The following is a 20,463-nucleotide window of genomic DNA, read 5'->3' as shown; positions in this document are numbered from 1 at the left end:
TGGATATTTACACAGTACATCTATTAAATGAACATTCATAGTTAATTAATGATTCTAGTCTCTGAATCATAGAATCAGAGAAAATTTACGGCATGGAAGGAGGCCATTCGGCCCATTGTGTCCGTGCCGGCTGAGAAACGAGCCACCCAGCCTAATCCCACTTTCCCGCATTTGGTCCATAGCCCTGCAGGTCACGGCTCTTCAGGTGCACATCCAGGTTTTTTTTTAAATGAGTTGAGGGTTTCTGCCTCTACCACCCTCTCAGGCAGTGAGTTCCAGACCCCCACCACCCTCTGGGTGAAAAAAAAATTCCTAATTTCTGCTCTAATCCTTCTACCAATCACTTCAAATCTATGCCCCCTGGTTATTGACCCCTCCGCTAAGGGAAATAGGTCATTCCTATCCACTCTATCTGGGCCCCTCATAATTTTGTACACCTCAATTAAATCACCCCTCAGCCTCCTCTGTTCCAAGGAAAACAACTGCAGCCTATCCAATCTGTCACCATAGCTAAAGTTCTCTAGTCCTGGCAACATCCTTGTAAATCTCCTCTGCACCCTCTGTAGTGCAATTATATCCTTCCTGTAATGTGGTGACCAGAACTGTGCGCAGTACTCAAGCTGTGGCCTAACAAGTGTTTTATACCAATGTACGCTTTATACACTAGTTCCAGCATAACATCCCTGTTTTTATATTCTATGCCTTAGCTAATAAAGGAAAGCTTTCCATATGCCTTCTTAACCACCTCATGTACCTGTCCTGCTACCCTCAGGGATCTGTGGACATGCACTCCAAGGTCTCTCACTTCCTCTACACCGCTCAGTATCCTCCCATTTATTGTGTATTCCCTTGCCTTGTTTGCCCTCCCCAAATGCATTACTTCACACTTCTCCAGATTGAACTCCATTTGCCACTTTTCTGCCCATCTGACCAGTCCATTGATATCTTCCTGCAGTCTACAGCTTTCCTCCTCACTATCAACCACACGGCCTATCTTTGTGTCATCCACAAATTTCTTAATCATGCCCCCAACGTTTAAGTCCAAATTGTTAATGTATACCACAAAAAGCAAAGGACCTAGTACCGAGCCCTGCTAATTGTTTTTTATTTGGAGAATAATAAATACCCAGCCAGAAATCTCATGTGAAGTCGGAATGAGCTCCGAGCCCTGAAATCACTCCCATATTAGCACGATGTGGAGATGCCGGTGATGGACTGGGGTTGACAATTGTAAACAATTTTACAACACCAAGTTATAGTCCAGCAATTTTATTTTAAATTCACAAGCTTTCGGAGGCTTCCCCCTTCGTCAGGTGAACGATGTGAAATCCATATTAGCACTGTTGAGTTCCTAGGGATGTTTTACTCTATTTTAGTTTGTGTCATGGTAGTTGTTGAGGGAAGTGCTCCCTTGATGTGACGCATGTGGACATTGAGTAAGGAATTATTGCTTGTAAAGTAATCGCTACATTTAGTGAATAGTCAATGATTGATTCCAGTGGAAATATATATAAAACTAAATTAATATGCAAAAATGTTCCTTTCTCATTATTTCTCCACTATCAGCTCTTGGTATGTATTAAAAAATACCATACAAAAGAGCATAGATTTCTTGATCAAAATGATTGTCCCCCTTTCCCACTGTGTACAATTCCACACACATGTACACCAGTGCAACACTTCCCTAGATTACAATAATATTTTCCTTTGAAAATTTACACTCCCTTTTGCTGTCCTTTTTAATTATATGATTGTCATATTTATGCTGAATATTCTATTTCATTTCCTTCCAGATTCGTCAAGATGATACCAGTTCATCCATTAACTTTTTAACAAGAGTGACTGGAATAGGGTAAACTCAAAAGATAAGAGACCTTGTAATGTAGTGAAGCTTCCATTATCTGCCAAAATGGAGAGGACCCTCCCCGACTGTTAATGGAAATCGACGAATAATCAGGAGTCCCCAGAATTTAATCTTGTACATATGTTACAGCAATACCCTTGACACAGAATAGTGCAAATAACAAGAAAAAAATTGCAGTTTTATTTGCCATATAAAGGAGATGAAATACAAAAGAAACATTCGCAAACTGTGTATATTGAGGTGATATTTCACAAAGGATAATATAATCACGAAGTCAGACAATTAGTGTGGATAATGAAAGCTCCACTGTTGTTGTTTTCTGTACTATTGTATTGGTAATGGAATAATCTCAGTGCTTTTTGGTGAACTCGAATGCCCCAACACCACAGGTGAGTGTAAATTACGATGGTTTTTCTTCTTGAAAGAAAGAGCTTAGACCCATTAATATTTGATTAATTCACGTGATCACTGGATTCTTGTTTTTAGTATTTTTGGAGTGAGAGCCACTGATAGTGATAAAAAAAAATTAAATACTGCAGATGATGCAAATTTGCAAACAAAAACAGAAAAAGATGGGAATACTCAGTGGGTCAGGCAGCAACTGTGGAGGAACAGGAATCAGTCGACCTTTCAGGTCTTAAGACTCAGCCTGAGGAAGGTTTTTTTTCCCACATTTTTTTTTGCTGAATTCTTTGCCTCTCTTTTCACTTTAAATAGGGTGTGCCATGGAGATGAGAATCTAGAGGAGATTTTTAAAAAAAAAAGTGGGATGGGAGAAAGGAAGAAATGGAAATAAAATAAGTGACTTTGCAAAGCACATTTGACAGGTATTGGGGCAAGGAGGCATTTCTGCAGCCCAGGGAGTTTCAGCTCTGTATTTTTATTCAGCCGCCTTATTTTTGCCCAGTTTGCCCAGTTTACCCAGCAAGTCCACCGATATCTGAAAAGATAGGAAACAATTCAGGTGCAGGCCTTTCATCAGATGTTGACAGTCATCCTGTTTCTTTTAACAACAACGACAACTTGCATTTATATAGTGCCTTTAACGTAGAAAAAGCATCCCAAGGCACTTCACAGAAGTTTAATCAGACAAAAATCGACACCGAGCCAAAGAAGGAAGGCTGAACAAAAGCTTGGTAAATGAGCTGGGTTTTAAGGAGGGTCCTAAAGGAGGTGAGAGAGGTTGAGGGAGGGAATTCAAGGGCGTCGAGCATAGAAGGCTGAAGGCCCAGCTGTTAACGATGGGGTTGTATAGGACGCACAAGAGGCCAGAGTTGGAGGATCGCAGAGGTTAAAGGTTGGGAAAGGTGAGGCCTTGAAAAGCTCTAAACATGAGGATGAGAATTTTAAATTTGAAATATTGGGGGCCCGGGAAAGCTTTTATGTTTGTTAAGCTCACAATTGAAGGATTCCTGTGGGAGAAGTGTGGTTAAACGTTATCATCTTGGCCCTGAGTTACAGTTTGGAAGCATTGCTCTGTAATGCGACTATGTCCTTTTTCAGGTGTGGTCGTTATCTGTATTTCTGGACATGCTGTAGGCCTCAGTGAATTGTACTGATTTATGTTTCCATTCTGTAGACCTGCAGCAGCACGAAAGTTTGTGGAAGAGGGAATCAAAACCTTGGATGGTATGTTTCAGAAGCCCCATCCTGTTCTTCAAAAAAAAAGTAAACACTTTTGAGTTTAGTAAAGTTGTCCATAAAACTGGCTACCCAATAAAGGATAAAGCATTTGAAAATGTTCTTTTTGATTCTTAAGCCTGTAAAACTTGCTCTACAAAATGCAGGGCACATGTTTCATCTAATACAATTTAATTGTGGTTCGTGTATCTGTGCGCTGTTTGTGGGAATGCATGCCATTACACAACTGCTGAAGGTACCAAATAAATTCATGCTGACAGTTCCATCTTTTCTGCTGGTATCGTGTGGTTAAAATATGCATCCTGTTCACAGCATGTGTATGCAGTAGTTCATACTGGGATGAACTACGAGCCAGTAAAGTTTTGTTTTTATGCCACATTTTCACTCTCCCCTCTCCTCTCAAGGTTTTAACTTGTGCTGGAAATACAGTTTTATGAGAAGGTTGCAATCGAGCTCCTTGTCAAAGTGGCCAGTCTTAATGAATGAAACTGAGCGGCATGTTTTGACGGATCAAAGGATAGTTATCAAGGCCGGGCTTGATCGTGGCATGCCTGAAGGCCACACGTTCACTTCCCAGCAGTGATTAATGGACAGTGATAAGGAGCAGGAGCCTGAGATGTCCAGTCCCCTACACACACTTTTTCCTTTGTTTAGGGTGCTACGGCTAATTGTAGCACCAGTACTGCTGCCCCAGCAGTAATAAGCTAACTCGGGACAGATCGGGGTTAAACTGTGAATCTTCCAGTCTGTGTGGTTTAGTTACACTCTGACTTTACCAATCTAACCCTCAGGGCAATTAAATTTTCCTATGTTTTGAAATGTAAATGGAGATTAATGATTTAAAATGTGACAACTATAATTTATTTTCTTAACTTTTAGATCTGAGAGAAAATGAACATGTACTAAATTATCATCAGAGGATTGGTTTGAAGTAAGTTTTTTCCTTTGTGGAGCTGTTTTTTCATTAGTGGGATGAGATACAGTCACTGGACAGAAGTTTGTAAGTAGCCACTTAGGGTAGGATTTGATGGGATGAGAAACTGTTTTGTGCAAACTTTCTTGTGCATTGTTCGTTGGGATTGTTCCAAATCTAATATCAAAAGCAAGATACTCACAAACTCGGGCAAATGATCTCCCTCAAAATGCCCACTACTTGATGTGCCAGTGGCTTGAAACCTCTCTGGGGGTGTGCGATCGTTTTAAAAACAAAAGAAATTTTGCAGTGAGAAAAGGCCATTTGGCCTCATTGAGCTCATTCTTTGCACAGAACAACAGGGACTCTGCACCCCCCACTTAACTCTCCTGCGGAAAGACTTCCAGTGGTTTTGGTAAGTATGGTTATGCTATCATCCTTAAGACTTGACAATTCCTGAGGGAGGAAGACATGGAGTTATATTAGGGTGTGTGGGTTAGTTAAGTTGACCTGGTGATGTGTCATGCATAACCATAATGTCATGGAACTTGTTTAATGACCTGAGCGAGCCAGGGAAAAATTTCCCAAGAGCTTTTCTTAAAATTGACCACTGTTTTGTCCCTTTGTTTGGTATTTTGCCTCCCCTTGGAGTTGGTGTTTGTGAGGGCGGCTCAGGAGGTTGTAACTTGCAATGGATAGATTGAGCAGCAATGAGCCTGATGGGCCTTTTTGTATATTTGTATCGAACAGCCATTTTGAGGAAAATAATTTGGATAAGACAGTAAAAATAGCAGCGCCTGCTGTCAGTGTGGTCCCCATATGATGCACTTTACAGAAAAATAATCTGTGCTGAAATAGCATTTTCCATGTACCGACAGACTGGTGTGCAATGCTAGGAAGGTTTGATCTCTCAAATTTGAAAGCACAGGCTGAAGTATATCTTTTAATCATAGTTGTGTGACTGTGCATATACATTTCACCCTATCCATTGTCATTTCAAATAATAGGAAGATCAGACTTTGAGATTATGGAATTTCAAGGACTAGCCAAGTGAAGAAAGAAAGAATTTCTATTTATAAAGCGCTTTTCATGACCTCAGGACGTCCCAAAGCACTTTACAGCCAATGAAATGTAGTCACTGTTGTAATGTAGGAAAATATGTCATTTTAGTTGCTTAGTTAAGAAAGTTACTTTGCAATTTGGATATTTGCACCCGCTGCCATCTCCATTAACTCTTACTTGTTACTGCCTTTTAAAGGACACGAAGAACAACCTGAAAAAATCCACAATAATTGAGCATTACGTTGACCAATAGATAAATTTAAATATTTTGAAGGATTTTAATGTTGAAATCCCACATCTTGAGTTTTTAAATTGTTTCCTGAACTTGGGTAAAAGTACAATGTGAATGAGCAGAGGTTCACTTATTTACTCTTTGTTTCACTTAATTTCATTGCTCTTTCGGAAGTGTTGCACTGTGCAGGTATATTTACAGAATGTGCTGACGATCTCTTCAGTGGCAGTAAAAGGAATCACACCAAATAACTTGAAGTTTGGGTCAGACAGGATTCTTGCTCTTTATCGCTCTCCAGTGACCCTGCTGGGAAGTATTTGGGTGGGCTGTGATAGCCCTTCACATACAATCAGTTGAATGGCTGCCAACAGTCATTGCCCAGGCTCACACATGAGGAATGGCTGCTTTGCTGTGGAGCTGGAGGTCGACTGGTGCCCGTGGAACCTGACCTCAACATGAGTTGGAGGGGACAAATTAGGCAAAAAAAATATGATCAGTCATCCAAGAGATATTCTGTGCATTATCCCCATTCTCAATGATGGCGGAGTCCAGCACGTGAGTGCAAAAGACAAGGCTGAAGCGTTTGCAACCATCTTCAGCCAGAAGTGCCGAGTGGATAATCCATCTCAGCCTCCTCCCGATATCCCCACCATCACGGAAGCCAGTCTTCGGCCAATTCGATTCACTCCACGTGATATCAAGAAACGGCTGAGTGCACTGGATACAGCAAAGGCTATGGGCCCCGACAACATCCCAGCTGTAGTGCTGAAGCCTTGTGCTCCAGAACGAGCTGCGCCTCGAGCCAAGCTGTTCCAGTACAACTACAACACTGGCATCTACCCGACAATGTGGAAAATTGCCCAGGTATGTAATGTCCACAAAAAGCAGGACAAATCTAATCCGGCCAATTACCGCCCCATCAGTCTACTCTCAATCATCAATAAAGTGATGGAAGGTGTCGTCGACAGTGCTATCAAGCGGCACTTACTCACCAATAACCTGCTCACCGATGCTCAGTTTGGGTTCCGCCAGGACCACTCGGCTCCAGACCTCATCACAGCCTTGGTCCAAACATGGACAAAAGAGCTGAATTCCAGAGGTGAGGTGAGAGTGACTGCCCTTGACATCAAGGCAGCATTTGACCGAGTGTGGCACCAAGGAGCCCAAGTAAAATTGAAGTCAATGGGAATCAGGGGGAAAACTCTCCAGTGGCTGGAGTCATACCTAGCACAAAGGAAGATGGTAGTGGTTGTTGGAGGCCAATCATCTCAGCCCCAGGGCATTGCTGCAGGAGTTCCTCAGGGCAGTGTCCAAGGCCCAACCATCTTCAGCTGCTTCATCAATGACCTTCCCTCCATCATAAGGTCAGAAATGGGGATGTTCGCTGATGACTGCACAGTGTTCAGTTCCATTTGCAACCCCTCAGATAATGAAGCAGTCCGAGCCCGCATGCAGCAAGACCTGGACAACATCCAGGCTTGGGCTGATAAGTGGCAAGTAACATTCGCGCCAGATAAGTGCCAGGCAATGACCATCTCCAACAAGAGAGAGTCTAACCACCTCCCCTTGACATTCAACGGCATTACCATTGCCGAATCCCCCACCATCAACATCCTGGGGGTCACCATTGACCAGAAACTTAACTGGACCAGCCATATAAATACTGTGGCTACGAGAGCAGGTCAGAGGCTGGGTATTCTGCGGCGAGTGACTCACCTCCTGACTCCCCAAAGCCTTTCCACCATCTACAAGGCACAAGTCAGGAGTGTGATGGAATACTCTCCACTTGCCTGGATGAGTGCAGCTCCAACAACACTCAAGAAGCTCAACACCATCCAAGATAAAGCAGCCTGCTTGATTGGCACCCCATCCACCACCCTAAACATTCACTCCCTTCACCACCGGCGCACTGTGGCTGCAGTGTGCACCATCCACAGGATGCACTGCAGCAACTCGCCAAGGCTTCTTCGACAGCACCTCCCAAACCCGCGACCTCTACCACCTGGAAGGACAAGGGCAGCAGGCGCATGGGAACAACACCACCTGCACGTTCCCCTCCAAGTCACACACCATCCCGACTTGGAAATATATCGCCGTTCCTTCATTGTCGCTGGGTCAAAATCCTGGAACTCTCTTCCGAACAGCACTGTGGGAGAACCGTCACCACACGGACTGCAGCGGTTCAAGAAGGCGGCTCACCACCACCTTCTCGAGGGCAATTAGGGATGGGCAATAAATGCCGGCCTTGCCAGCGACGCCCACATCCCGTGAACGAATAAAAAAAAACATCTTCTGAAAGCTAAAGATTTGCAAAGCAAAGGCCAATAATTTAGTTTCACTGCGTTATATTAAAGAATTGATTTGTAGCCATAAAGTCTCATTCTAGCACATGATAACATTCCCTGAAACACTTTTTGTATTTCATGGAATTGATGTCACAAGGGCGAACAAGCAGTAAGCCATAGAATCGTAGAAAAGATACAGCATAGAAGGGGGCCATTCGGCCCATCGTGTCCGTGCCGGCTCGAAGAACAACCAGGTGCCCATTCTAATCCCATCTTCCAGCACCCGGTTCATAGCCCTGCAGCTTACAGCACTTTAGGCTTTAAAAGAGTTGAGGGTCCCTGCCTCTACCACCAATTCAGGCAGCAAATTCCATTCACCCACCACCCTCTGGGTAAAAAAGTTTTTCCTCATGTCTCCTCTAATCCTTCTGCCAATTAGCTTAAATCTATGTCCACTAGTTCTTGAAATCTCTGCTAGGGGAAACAGGTATTCCATCTGGGCCGCTCATAATTTTGTACACTTCAATCAAGTCTCCCCTCAGCCTCCTCTGCTCCAAGGAAAACAACCCCAGCCTATCCAATCTCTCCTCATTGCTGCAATTTTCAAGCCCTGGCAACATTCTTGTAAATCTTTGTACTCTCTCCAGAGCAATTACGTCCTTCCTGTAATGTGACCAGAACTGCGCACAATATTCCAGCTGTGTGGCCTTACCAGCGTTTTATACAGTTCCATCATTACATCCCTGCTTTTGTATTCTATACCTCGGCTAATAACGGAGAGCATTCCGTATGCCTTCTTCACAACCTTATCTACCTGTACTGGCACTTTCAGGGACCTGTGCACATGCACTCCAAGGCCTCTCACTTCCTCTACCCCTCTCAATATATTCCAGTTTACTGCGTATTCCCTTTTACTGTTGGCCCTCCCAAAGTGCATCACCTCACACTTCTCTGGGTTGAACTCCATTTGCCACTTTTCCGCCCACTCCACCAACCCATTGATATCTTCTTGGAGTCTACAGCTATCCTCTTCACTATCAACTACACGGCCAATTTTTGTGTCGTCTGCAAATTTGCCAATCATGCCCCCTGCATTCAAGTCCAAATCATTAATATATACCACAAACAGCAAGGGACCCAACACTGAGCCCTGTGGCACACCACTGGAAACGGATTTCCATTCGCAAAGACATCCATCGACTTTTACCCTTTGTTTCCTGTCACTGAGCCAATTTTGGATCCAATTCGCCACATTTCCCTGTATCCCACGGGCTTTTACCTTTCTGACCAGTCTGCCATGTGGGACCTTGTCAAATGCCTTACTAAAATCCATGTAGACAACATCCACTGCACTACCCTCATCAATCCTCCTCGTCACTTCCTCAAAGAATTCAATCAGATTTGTAAGGCATGACCTTCCCTGAACAAATCCATGCTGACTATCCCTGATTAAACCATGCCTTTCCAAGTGACAGTTTATCCTATCTCTCAGTATCGATTCTAATAGTTTGCCCACCACCAAGATAAGGCTGACCGGCCTTTCCCTCGTACCCTTTTTATACAATGGTACTACGTTTGCAGTCTTCCAGTCCTCCGGTACCTCCCCTGTGTCTAGTGAGGATTGGAAAATGATCCTCAGAGCATCAGTTATTTCCTCCCTGGCTTCTTTCAATAGCCTAGGAAACAATCCATCCAGCCCTGGTGACTTATCAACTTTCAAGGATTCCAGTCCCTCTCGTACTTCCTCTCTCGTTATGTTTACCTTATCAAATATTTCACAATAAGCAGCGTTTGAAAAGTGTTTTACAGTGATTTCACCAGAACTATTCCAATATAGTTTGCATTTTAAACTTAGGTTTCTATCTAACTCGTATCATTTTAATTATTTAGCGTATTCTAATCACTACATAAAGATCAGTCGGATATGAGGATGTTGCCAAAGCAGGAGAATTTTAGCAATGAGAAAAGATTGGATTGGCTGGGGTTGTTTTCTTTGGAACAAAGAAGGCTGAGGGGAGATTTAATTGAAGTGTATAAAATTATGACTGGACTAGATGGAGTGGATAGGGAGGACCTATTTCTCTTATCAGAGGGGTCAGTGACCGGGGGCATAGATTTAAAGTGATTGGTGGAAGGATTAGAGGGGAGCTGAGGAGAAATTTTTTCACCCAGAGGGTGGTGGGGGTCTGGAACTCATTGCCTGAAAGGGTGGGAGAGGCAGAAACCCTCATCACATTTTAAAAAGTACTTGGATGAGCACCTGAAGTGCTGTAACCTACAGGGCTTACGGACCCAGTGCTGGAAAGTGGGATTAAGCTGGATAGATCCTTTTCGGCCGGCACAGACACGATTGGCTGAATGGCCTCCTCCTGTTCTGTAACTTTCTATGATTGTAGCCTTTTCTTGATGCCAATCCTAACTCATTGGCAATGTTATCGCTTACAGGGTACGTTTACACTACACGTTTGGTGTTGTTGTGAAATGATTCTCACTTTGTGCAGGTGCAGAGCTTGTGCAATGTAAATGTAAAGTTAAGGCCTGACCTTACTCCCAAGTGAAGCAATGTAAGGGAGGGAGCATTCGGCTGAGCAATTAATCTGTAGAAACTCGCTTCAGTGAGAGAGTTCACACTGAACATCTGTCAAATGACTGCATGATCACACTGGGTTTACTGATCTCTACAGATATTTTGAAGATTTTGAAAAGCGAATTCCTCGATCTGAAATGGTGAAAATGCAGGTAAGGCAGAGCTCAGCATGTATCTAATATACCCCGTAGATGTTTGTAAAGTTATTGAATTGTGAAGCCTCACTACTCGGGTTAACAGATTGTAAGTACAGACTATGAATCCTGATGCACGGATCGCACTTGTACATGTGGTAAACAGACATGCTCATGCCCAACACAGCCTGTCCAGTTGTTCGATGCTAGTGCCTCCTCACCTGCTGTCAAATATCAGTGCTTCAATCATTCACGGAGCTGTTGTTGACAGTGGATGACCATATTGGGGATAGTGACCACAATTCAGTTAGTTTTAGCATTATTATGGAAAAGGACAGAGTTAAATCAGGAGTAAATGTTTGAAATTGGGGGAAGGCAAATTTTACAGAACTAAGGTGGTTTGGCAGGAGTGGACTGGACACAACTACTTGAGGAGAAATCAGTGGCAAGCCAGTGGGAGGCACTAAAAAGTGAAATTCTACGGGTACAATGCAGACACATCCCCTCAAAGAAAAAGGGTGGCACTGCCAAATTTAGAGCCCCCTGGTTGTCTAGAAGTATACAGGGCAAGATAAAGCAGAAAAAGAAAGCTTATGACTGTCACAGAAAACTAAATACTGCAGAAAGCCGAGAGGAGTATAGAAAGTACAGGGATGACGTAAAAAAGGAAATAAGGAGAGCAAAGAGAGGGCATGAAAAAATATTAGCTGGTAAGATTAAAGAAAACCCAAAGATGTTTTATCAGTACATTAAGAACAAGAGGATAGCTAAGGAAAAGGTGGGACCTATCAGGGATGATAAGGGTAACTTGTGTGTAGAAGCAGAGGATGTGGGTAGGGTTTTAAATGAATATTTTGTCTCCGTATTCACAAAGGAAAGGGATGATCCGGATGTAGTAGTTAAAGAGGAGAGGTGTGAAATATTGGATAAGGTAAACATAACGAGAGAGGAAGTACTGGAGGGACTGGAATCCTTGAAAGTTGATAAGTCACCAGGGCCGGATGGATTGTTTCCTAGGCTATTGAAGGAAGCCAGGGAGGAAATAGCGGATGCTCTGAGAATCATTTTCCAATCCTCACCAGATACAAGGGAGGTACCGGAGGACTGGAAGACTGCAAACGTAGTACCATTGTATAAAAAGGATACAAGGGAAAGGCCGAACAATTATAGGCCGGTCAGTCTTACCTCGGTGGTGGGCAAACTATTAGAATCAATACTGAGAGATAGGATAAACTGTCACTTGGAAAGGCATGGTTTAATCAGGGATAGTCAGCATGGATTTGTTCGGGGAAGGTCATGCCTTACAAATTTGATTGAATTCTCTGAGGAAGTGACGAGGAGGATTGATGAGGGTAGTGCAGTGGATGTTGTCTACATGGATTTTAGTAAGGCATTTGACAAGGTCCCACATGGCAGACTTGTCAGAAAGGTAAAAGCCCATGGGATACAGGGAAATGTGGCGAATTGGATCCAAAATTGGCTCAGTAACAGGAAACAAAGGGTAAAAGTCAATGGATGTCTTTGCGAATGGAAATCCGTTTCCAGTGGTGTGCCACAGGGCTCAGTGTTGGGTCCCTTGCTGTTTGTGGTATATATTAATGATTTGGACTTGAATGTAGAGGGCATGATTGGCAAGTTTGCAGACGACCCAAAAATTGTCTGTGTGGTTGATAGTGAAGAGGATAGCTGTAGACTCCAAGAAGATATCAATGGGTTGGTGGAGTGGGCGGAAAAGTGGCAAATGGAGTTCAACCCGGAGAAGTGTGAGGTAATGCACTTTGGGAGGGCAAACAGTAAAAGGGAATACGCAGTAAACGGGAATATATTGAGAGGGGTAGAGGAAGTGAGAGACCTTGGAGTGCATGTGCATAGGTCCCTGAAGGTGGCAGTACAAGTAGATAAGGTTGTGAAGAAGGCATATAACTTAATGCTCTCGGTTATTAGCCGAGGTATGGAATGCAAAAGCAGGGATGCAATGATGGAACTGTATAAAACGCTGGTAAGGCCACAGCTGGAGTATTGTGCGCAGTTCAGGTCACCGCATTACAGGAAGGATGTAATTGCTCTGGAGAGAGTGCAGAGAAGATTTACAAGAATGTTTCCAGGGCTTGAAAATTGCAGCTACGAGGAGAGATTGGATAGGCTGGGGTTGTTTTCCTTGGAGCAGAGGAGGCTGAGGGGAGACTTGATTGAGGTGTACAAAATTATGAGGGGCCCAGATAGAGTAGTCAGGAAGTACCTGTTTCCCCTAGCGGAGAGTTCAAGAACTAGAGGACATAGATTTCAGATGATTGGTAGAAGGATTAGAGGGCACATGAGGAAAAACTTTTTTACCCAGAGGGTGGTGGGTGTATGGAATTCACTGCCTGAATTGGTGGTAGAGGCAGGGACCCTCAACTCTTTAAAAAAATTCCTGGACCTGCACCTAAAGTGCTGTAAGCTGCAGGGCTACGGACCGGGTGCTGGAAGGTGGGATTAGAATGGACACCTGGTTGTTCTTCGAGCCGGCGCGGACACGATGGGCCGAATGGCCCCCTTCTGTGCTGTATCTTTTCTATGGTTCTAACCTAAATATTTTGCATCATGAAATTGTTAATGCATAACAAAATAAAGAGTTTTTGCAGACCACTGATTAAAGGCAGCTGCTCTGAAAGAAAATGGTCTGAAATGTTGTTAAGGCGAGCTGTTCAAAGTAAACTGGGGTCTCTTTCAATCTGGAACAAGCATTTCCTCTGAGCTCGTTGCAGTCCAGGAGTGATGCTCCCTCGAAGCTAGTTTCAGTCACCTAGACATGCTCTCTCCACCAGTGGCAGCCCTGTACCCACCAGTACCTCATTCTAGTGTTCTATGGCTCAAAATCCACTCTCCACACACAGCCCAAGTTTGGAAAGGCACAATCGAGAATCATACTGTTGGGTTCTTTTCATACTTCAACTGGATATCAAATGAAAATGTCATAATACCCACTGTTGCATTTTACTGAAACCCCTGTGATAACAATAATAACAGAAGGATTTGCTATCCTGTCTTCGTGGTGAGATTGGGAATTTACTGCTCGCATGAATTGAAGCGATGGCATCCTGAGGGACAGCACGGTGAAGCACCAACAGGCTGCACCTCTCCTCAACCTCCTCCTCTTGTAGATTGTAACTATTTTTGTCTCCGTTGATCCTTTAGGCCACAGTTCTGCAGGAGGTGGAGAAGCTCGATCCAAGCTACGTCGCCACCGTTTGTGGCAGTTTCAGACGAGGTTGGTACATACTACTTTCAGTTCTAAACATTTAACTGGCAACTCTCCTGGGCAGAAACGTGGAAGTGCACCTGTCTGGTTTTTGAGCGGTCTGCTGTAAAATAAACAAAGTGCAAAGCAGATCGAAACATAGAGTTTTTAAAATGGAAGTCACTATCATAAATTGGAATGGCTTCAAAGAGAATAAATATTTTCTACAAAGAAATAATTTAATCCCAGCAAATACTCAAATTCTTTTAACGTAACCAGGTCCAGGAAAACTGAGGACTGATTGCGATCACGATGCTCAGTTTCACCATATGAGATGGGCTCGATGGATCAGCTAGTCTTTGCCTGTCCGCCATTTCTGTAGGTTTCGTAGACAGCTGAAAGCAGCAAATACAGCAGCCAGTGCAGATTATAAGGAGTGTGTCCCTCATTATTCTTTTCCCTTTTGCCTCTAGGTGCTGAATCCAGTGGTGATATGGATATTCTTTTGACTCATCCAGACTATACTTCAGAATCGTTAAAAAGGGTGAGTTCTAATTAACTGAATGCCAAATTCTTGAACAAGATCATTAATAAGTAATGGGATAACGTAACTGGTTCAAATTTCTGTGATGGGTGCATATTTAGTTCAAGAAAGCCACAATTTCATGTCTTAACAGGCATCTATAGTCCAGAGCTGTAGCTTTGAAGTGGATAGGTGGCTTTTAGAAACTCCGGTATTATTAAGCTGTTTAACTGTGCAACAATTTGACTTCTTCTATCTTCTTCACAAGTGGAACAATGTGTACTTCACTACTCCTCATTGTGCATCTTGTTTATATATTTCTTTAAAACTGAGATTATATTGCAGGCTTGCTTTAATACTTAAAATGCCATCATGTTAAGTGCTCACTTCGCCAGCTGGAGTGCCCAGTAAATCTCTGGCAGATCTGTTCTGTGTACAGAATTTTTTTCATTCACTTGCAAGGCAATTGACACCTGATGGTGACAACCATGGAGCCACAAGTAAAATTGAAAATGGCTTGTTTGAGGGAGGTAAGGGACCCAAGCAGCATGTCAGAGAACCAACAGAATGCAGGGTCTGCTCGATTCCCAATTTGGAATCGAATTGCTGTGAGAATTTGGCGAATGGAGGACACGGAAGAGAACAGGTGAAGCATCACTGGGCTGCTTGTGCTCTGTTTTCCCCCTCGCAACAAGTGGTGGTTTGGGAGGAGCTCAAAGTGTGAGGCCTGGAAAGATCAAAAAGGTGGAAAGATGAGAGGATAATATAACCTCAAAAAAGGGTGTGGGAAATTATCATTTTTCATTTATTTTACCTGAAGGGCAGATTAACATCACTAGAAATCTTTATTAATTTTCAGTCTGTATAGGTTACCTATACAATGATTATTTTACCATTTGTTTAAATTAAAGGATGTTTTTCAAGAAAGTTGGGGCTTTTTTTAAAAGGGAGATTTTTCTGTAACGAACGAGGCCTCAGATCACTGAACCTGACCATTAAAGCATATTGTGCTGAGCATAATTTTATAAAACAGTGGGAGCCTTTTAATTCAAGGTTATTTTTCTTTTCAATTGAGGAATGAAGGTGAAGGGCCAAGGTCCATGGTGCAGGACACCAGCAGGGTCCATGGTGCAGGACACCAGCAGGGTCCATGGTGCAGGACACCAGCAGGGTCCATGGTGCAGGACACCAGCAGGGTCCATGGTGCAGGACACCAGCAGGGTCCATGGTGCAGGACACCAGCAGGGTCCATGGTGCAGGACACCAGCAGGGTCCATGGTGCAGGACACCAGCAGGGTCCATGGTGCAGGACACCAGCAGGGTCCATGGTGCAGGACACCAGCAGGGTCCATGGTGCAGGACACCAGCAGGGTCCATGGTGCAGGACACCAGCGGAGGTAAATGAAGTAGTAGTTAATTTACAAAGCTTGGGTTTTAAAAGCCTGGCGATTGTGGGAAAACAGAAAGACTGAGGGAGGTAAGGAGCTCCACAGTTCTGTGGTCCCAGGAAAGAATTACTTACAGTAGGGCAAGTGCAGTGACTTGATTTAAACAATTGTAAACAATTTTACAACACCAAGTTATAGTCCAACAAATTTATTTTACCGTTCACCTGACGAAGGAGGAAGCCTCCGAAAGCTTGTGGAATTAAAAATAAATTTGTTGGACTATAACTTGGTGTTGTAAAATTGTTTACAATTGTCAACCCCAGTCCATCACCGGCATCTCCACATCTTGATTTAAACACAGTAGGGAGGGAGAGCATGTAGGATGCTAGATTTCGAGCTTAAGAGAAACAAAATTGGAAAGTTCAGAGGAACTATGGCTTATAGTCTTTGGTAGTGGCTGAGAGGTTGACAGGAGCTGAAGCATTGACTGTCTTTTCTTAACATTCATACTTTCTCTCTCGCCCTATGGGAAAAGTATTGGTAGGCCATTTGATTCCCAGCCGAGCCTCGAACCTCTCTTTTCCCAGTGACCACATACTTGCACTTTTCAGCTAGGGTCAATTGATAACAATTAGGACTGAGAATCCAGGGTCACTGAAGCCAATTGGAGTGCTGCTGCTGCTGCTACTGTCACTGAAATTCTAGCCTGTATGGCTGAGTTACAGACCGTGTCTACCAACTGAGCCACTGGGAAAAACAAAATGTGTGAGCTTTCAGCTCTTTAATGTCTTTATTTGATGGAGTACCAGCATGTGAAAAACATTGACACGTCAGTGATTGGGATGGTGGGATGAGGAATCTGGTGGAACAAAATAACATTTTATGATTTCATAGAGCAGTTATAATTGTTTGAGATCAAATTCATATACAAATAAAAGGCTATTGAATTGCTTATTTGTAGTCAAGTTAAGAGTTCACCATTGGTGTGCACTTTTGCAGAAATAAGCATTGCTAAGGAAATATTCTAGCCAGGAAATAAGTTCAGCACAAAGACCATCCTTCTTTGTGATAAATAGCATTGCAAATACTATCAACCAAAGCCTTCAAAAGAGACCTCTCCTGACTGAACCCACTAGATATTGGGATGAGACAGAGCATGTAAACAATACTTCAAGACACGCCAGGGCAGCGAACAAGAGGGCCCAGGATCATGTTGTTCAGGGCGTACATTTTTTAAAATTAATTCATGGGATATGGGTGTCGCTGGCAAGGCCAACATTTATTGCCCATCCCTAATTGCCCTCGAAGGTGGTGGTGAGCCGCCGCCTTGAACCCCTGCAGTCCGTGTGGTGAAGGTTCTCCCACAGTGCGGTTAGGTAGGGAGTTCCAGGATTTTGATCCAGCGATGAAGGAACGGCGATATATTTCCAAGTCGGGATGGGATGTGACTTGGAGGGGAACATGCAGGTGGTGTTGTTCCCATGTGCCTGCTGCCCTTGTCCTTCCAGGTGGTAGAGGTTACGGGTTTGGGAGGTGCTGTCGAAGAAGCCTTGGCGAGTTACTGCAGTGCATCCTGTGGATGGTACACACTGCAGCCACTGTGCGCCGGTGGTGAAGGGAGTAAATGTTCAGGGTGGTGGATGTGGTGCCAATCAAGCGGGCTGCTTTGTCCTGGATGGTGTTGAGCTTCTTGAGTGTTGTTGGAGCTGCACTCATCCAGGACATTGGAGAGTATTCCATCACACTCCTGACTTGTGCCTTGTAGATGGTGGAAAGGCTTGGGGAGTCAGGAGGTGAGTCACTCATCACAGAATACCAAGCCTCTGACCTGCTCTTGTCGCCACAGTATTTATGTGGCTGGTCCAGTTAATTTTCTGGTCAGTGGTGACCCCCAGGATGTTGATGGTGGGGGATTCAGCGGTGGTAATGCCGTTGAATGTCAAGGGGAGGTGGTTAGACTCTCTCTTGATGGAGATGGTCATTGCCTGGCACTTGTCTGGTGTGAATGTTGCTTGCCACTTATCAGCCCAAGCCTGCATGTTGTCCAGGTCTTGCTGCATGTGGGCACTGACTGCTTCATTATCTGAAGAGTTGCGAATGGAACTGAACACTGTGCAATCATCAGAGAACATCCCTATTTCTGACCTTCTGATGGAGGGAAGGTCATTGATGAAGCAGCTGAAGATGGTTGGGCCTTGGACACTGCCCTGAGGAACTCCTGCAGCAATGTCCTGGGGCTGAGGTGATGGGCCTCCAACAACCACTACCATCTTCCTTTGTGCTCGGTATGACTCCAGCCACTGGAGAATTTTCCCCCTGATTCCCATTGACCTCAATTTTACTTGGGCTCCTTAATGCCACACTTGGCCAAATTCTGCCTTGATGTCAAGGGCAGTCACTCTCACTTCACCTCTGGAATTTAGCTCTTTTGTCCATGTTTGGACCAAGGCTGTAATGAGGTCTGGAGCCGAGTGGTCCTGGCGGAACCCAAACTGAGCAACGGTGAGCAGGTTATTGGTGAGTAAGTGCCGCTTGATAGCACTGTCGACGACACCTTCCATGACATTGCTGATGATTGAGAGTAGACTGATGGGGGTGGTAATTGGCTGGATTGGATTTGTCCTGCTTTTTGTGGACAGGGCATACCTGGGCAATTTTCCACATTGTCGGGTAGATGCCAGTGTTGTAGTTGTACTGGAACAGCTTGGCGAGAGGCCAAGCTGTTCCAGTATAGACCACTTAGACAGTTGGAATGGATTGCCAGGAAAGGTAGTTGAGTCCAGGGCACTGGACTAAGTTAAGAAACTGCTAGATACTGTAATGGAAGATGGAAGGATGCGATCCAACATGTTGAAGGGCCTTCTTTATTCAAACTTACCTTGTGATCTTCTGAACATTATTTAAAATGGAGCTTCAAAGTTGAGGTTTACATCTGAAACAGCAGCTGCCATGAGAACTTGATTTGGAATACTTACACCTGATAACTCGTCGCAAAGAGTTGAGATGTAATGGCAGAGAAATTCTACATGTGCTGAGAATATCTTTGCCATTAATATTTTTGGCTTTGTGTATTGAACAATTGTACTTTTTAATAAATTCTTTGTTGCAATTGAAATATTTTTAACCTGTCCAGTCACTGTCTTGACTTGATGGAATTATCAATATTTAATTGATTGCAAAGGATTTTGTGTGTCTCTTTGGGAGTGTGGATGGCCTGAACTCCTATATTAGTTGGTGTTTATTTCTGGGTGTGCAGATAGTGTCATTTGAATCTGTATGATGTAGTCTTCATTTAGCTTTGTTTAGTGTAAAATGCTTGTGTAGATCATAGATTCATACAGCACAGAAGGAGGCCATTCGGCCGATCTTGCCTGTGCCGGGTCTTTGAAAGAGCTATTCCATTCGCCCCACTCCTTTGCTCTTTCCCAATAGCCCTGCAATTTTTTTGTTTTCAAGTTTACATCCAATTCCCATTTGAAAGTTACGATTGAATCTGCTTCCACTGCCCTTTCAGGCAGATCATAACAACTCGCTGTGTAAAACATTTCTCGTCATCTCGCCTTAGGACCTTTTGCCAATTATCTTAAATCTGTGTCCTCTGATTATTGACCCTCCTGCCAGTGCAAACAGTTTCTCCTTATTTACTTATGTACTCTTCCAGTACAGCTACAACACTGGCATCTACCCGACAATGTGGAAAATTGCCCAGGTATGTCCTGTTCACAAAAAGCAGGACAAATCCAATCCAGCCAATTACCGCCCCCATCAGTCTACTCTCAATCATCAGCAATGTCATGGAAGGTGTCGTCGACAGTGCTATCAAGCGGCACTTACTCACCAATAACCTGCTCACCGATGCTTAGTTTGGGTTCCGCCAGGACCACTCGGCTCCAGACCTCATTTCAGCCTTGGTCCAAACATGGACAAAAGAGCTGAATTCCAGAGGTGAAGTGAGAGTGACTGCCCTTGACATCAAGGCAGCATTTGACTGAGTGTGGCACCAAGGAACCCTTGTAAAATTGAATTCAATGGGAATCGGGGAAAACTCTCCAGTGGCTGGAGTCATACCGAGCACAAAGGAAGATGGTAGTGGTTATTGGAGGCCAATCATCTCAGCCACAGGACGTGACTGCAGGAGTTCCTCAAGGCAGTGTCCGAGGCCCAACCATCTTCAGCTGCTTCATCAATGACCTTCCCTCCATCAGAAGGGGATGTTCGCTGATGATTGCACAGCGTTCAGTTCCATTTGCAAATCCTCAGATAATGAAGCAGTCCGTGCCCACGTGCAGCAAGACCTGGACAACATGCAGGCTTGGGCTGATAAGTGGCAAGTAACATTTGCGCCAGACAAGTGCCAGGCAGTGACCATCTCCAACAATTGTAAACAATTTTACAACACCAAGTTATAGTCCAGCAATTTTATTTTAAATTCACAAGCTTTCGGAGGCTTCCTCCTTCCTCAGGTGAACGATGTGAAAATGAAATCCTCGAAATGAAATCGCATTTATAATTCACAGAACAATGCTTGGTGAGTACAGACAGTTTTTTCAACTGCCCGTTGCCAAGGCAATCAGTGTGCAGACAGACAGGTGTTACCTGCCAGGTCTCTCAGAA

At 44.0% G+C, this 20,463-nt stretch overlaps 1 protein-coding gene across 1 annotated transcript in view; it reads left to right on the top strand.

The window, feature by feature from the left end:
* polb (polymerase (DNA directed), beta) overlaps nt 1-20,463 on the top strand; it is a 152,662-nt gene that overhangs the window by 10,562 nt on the left and 121,637 nt on the right. The window contains exons 5-10 of the mRNA XM_068001382.1: nt 1,794-1,852; nt 3,444-3,493; nt 4,385-4,436; nt 10,682-10,736; nt 13,896-13,968; nt 14,412-14,482. Of these exons, the coding sequence (XP_067857483.1) occupies nt 1,794-1,852; nt 3,444-3,493; nt 4,385-4,436; nt 10,682-10,736; nt 13,896-13,968; nt 14,412-14,482 (360 nt within the window). The remainder of the gene's footprint in view (nt 1-1,793; nt 1,853-3,443; nt 3,494-4,384; nt 4,437-10,681; nt 10,737-13,895; nt 13,969-14,411; nt 14,483-20,463) is intronic.

This window comes from Heptranchias perlo, chromosome 20 (genome assembly GCF_035084215.1).
Source record: "Heptranchias perlo isolate sHepPer1 chromosome 20, sHepPer1.hap1, whole genome shotgun sequence".
Lineage (NCBI taxonomy): Eukaryota > Metazoa > Chordata > Chondrichthyes > Hexanchiformes > Hexanchidae > Heptranchias > Heptranchias perlo.
The sequence above is the reverse complement of the archived record's forward strand: the minus strand, read 5'-3'. Positions and strand labels throughout refer to the sequence as shown.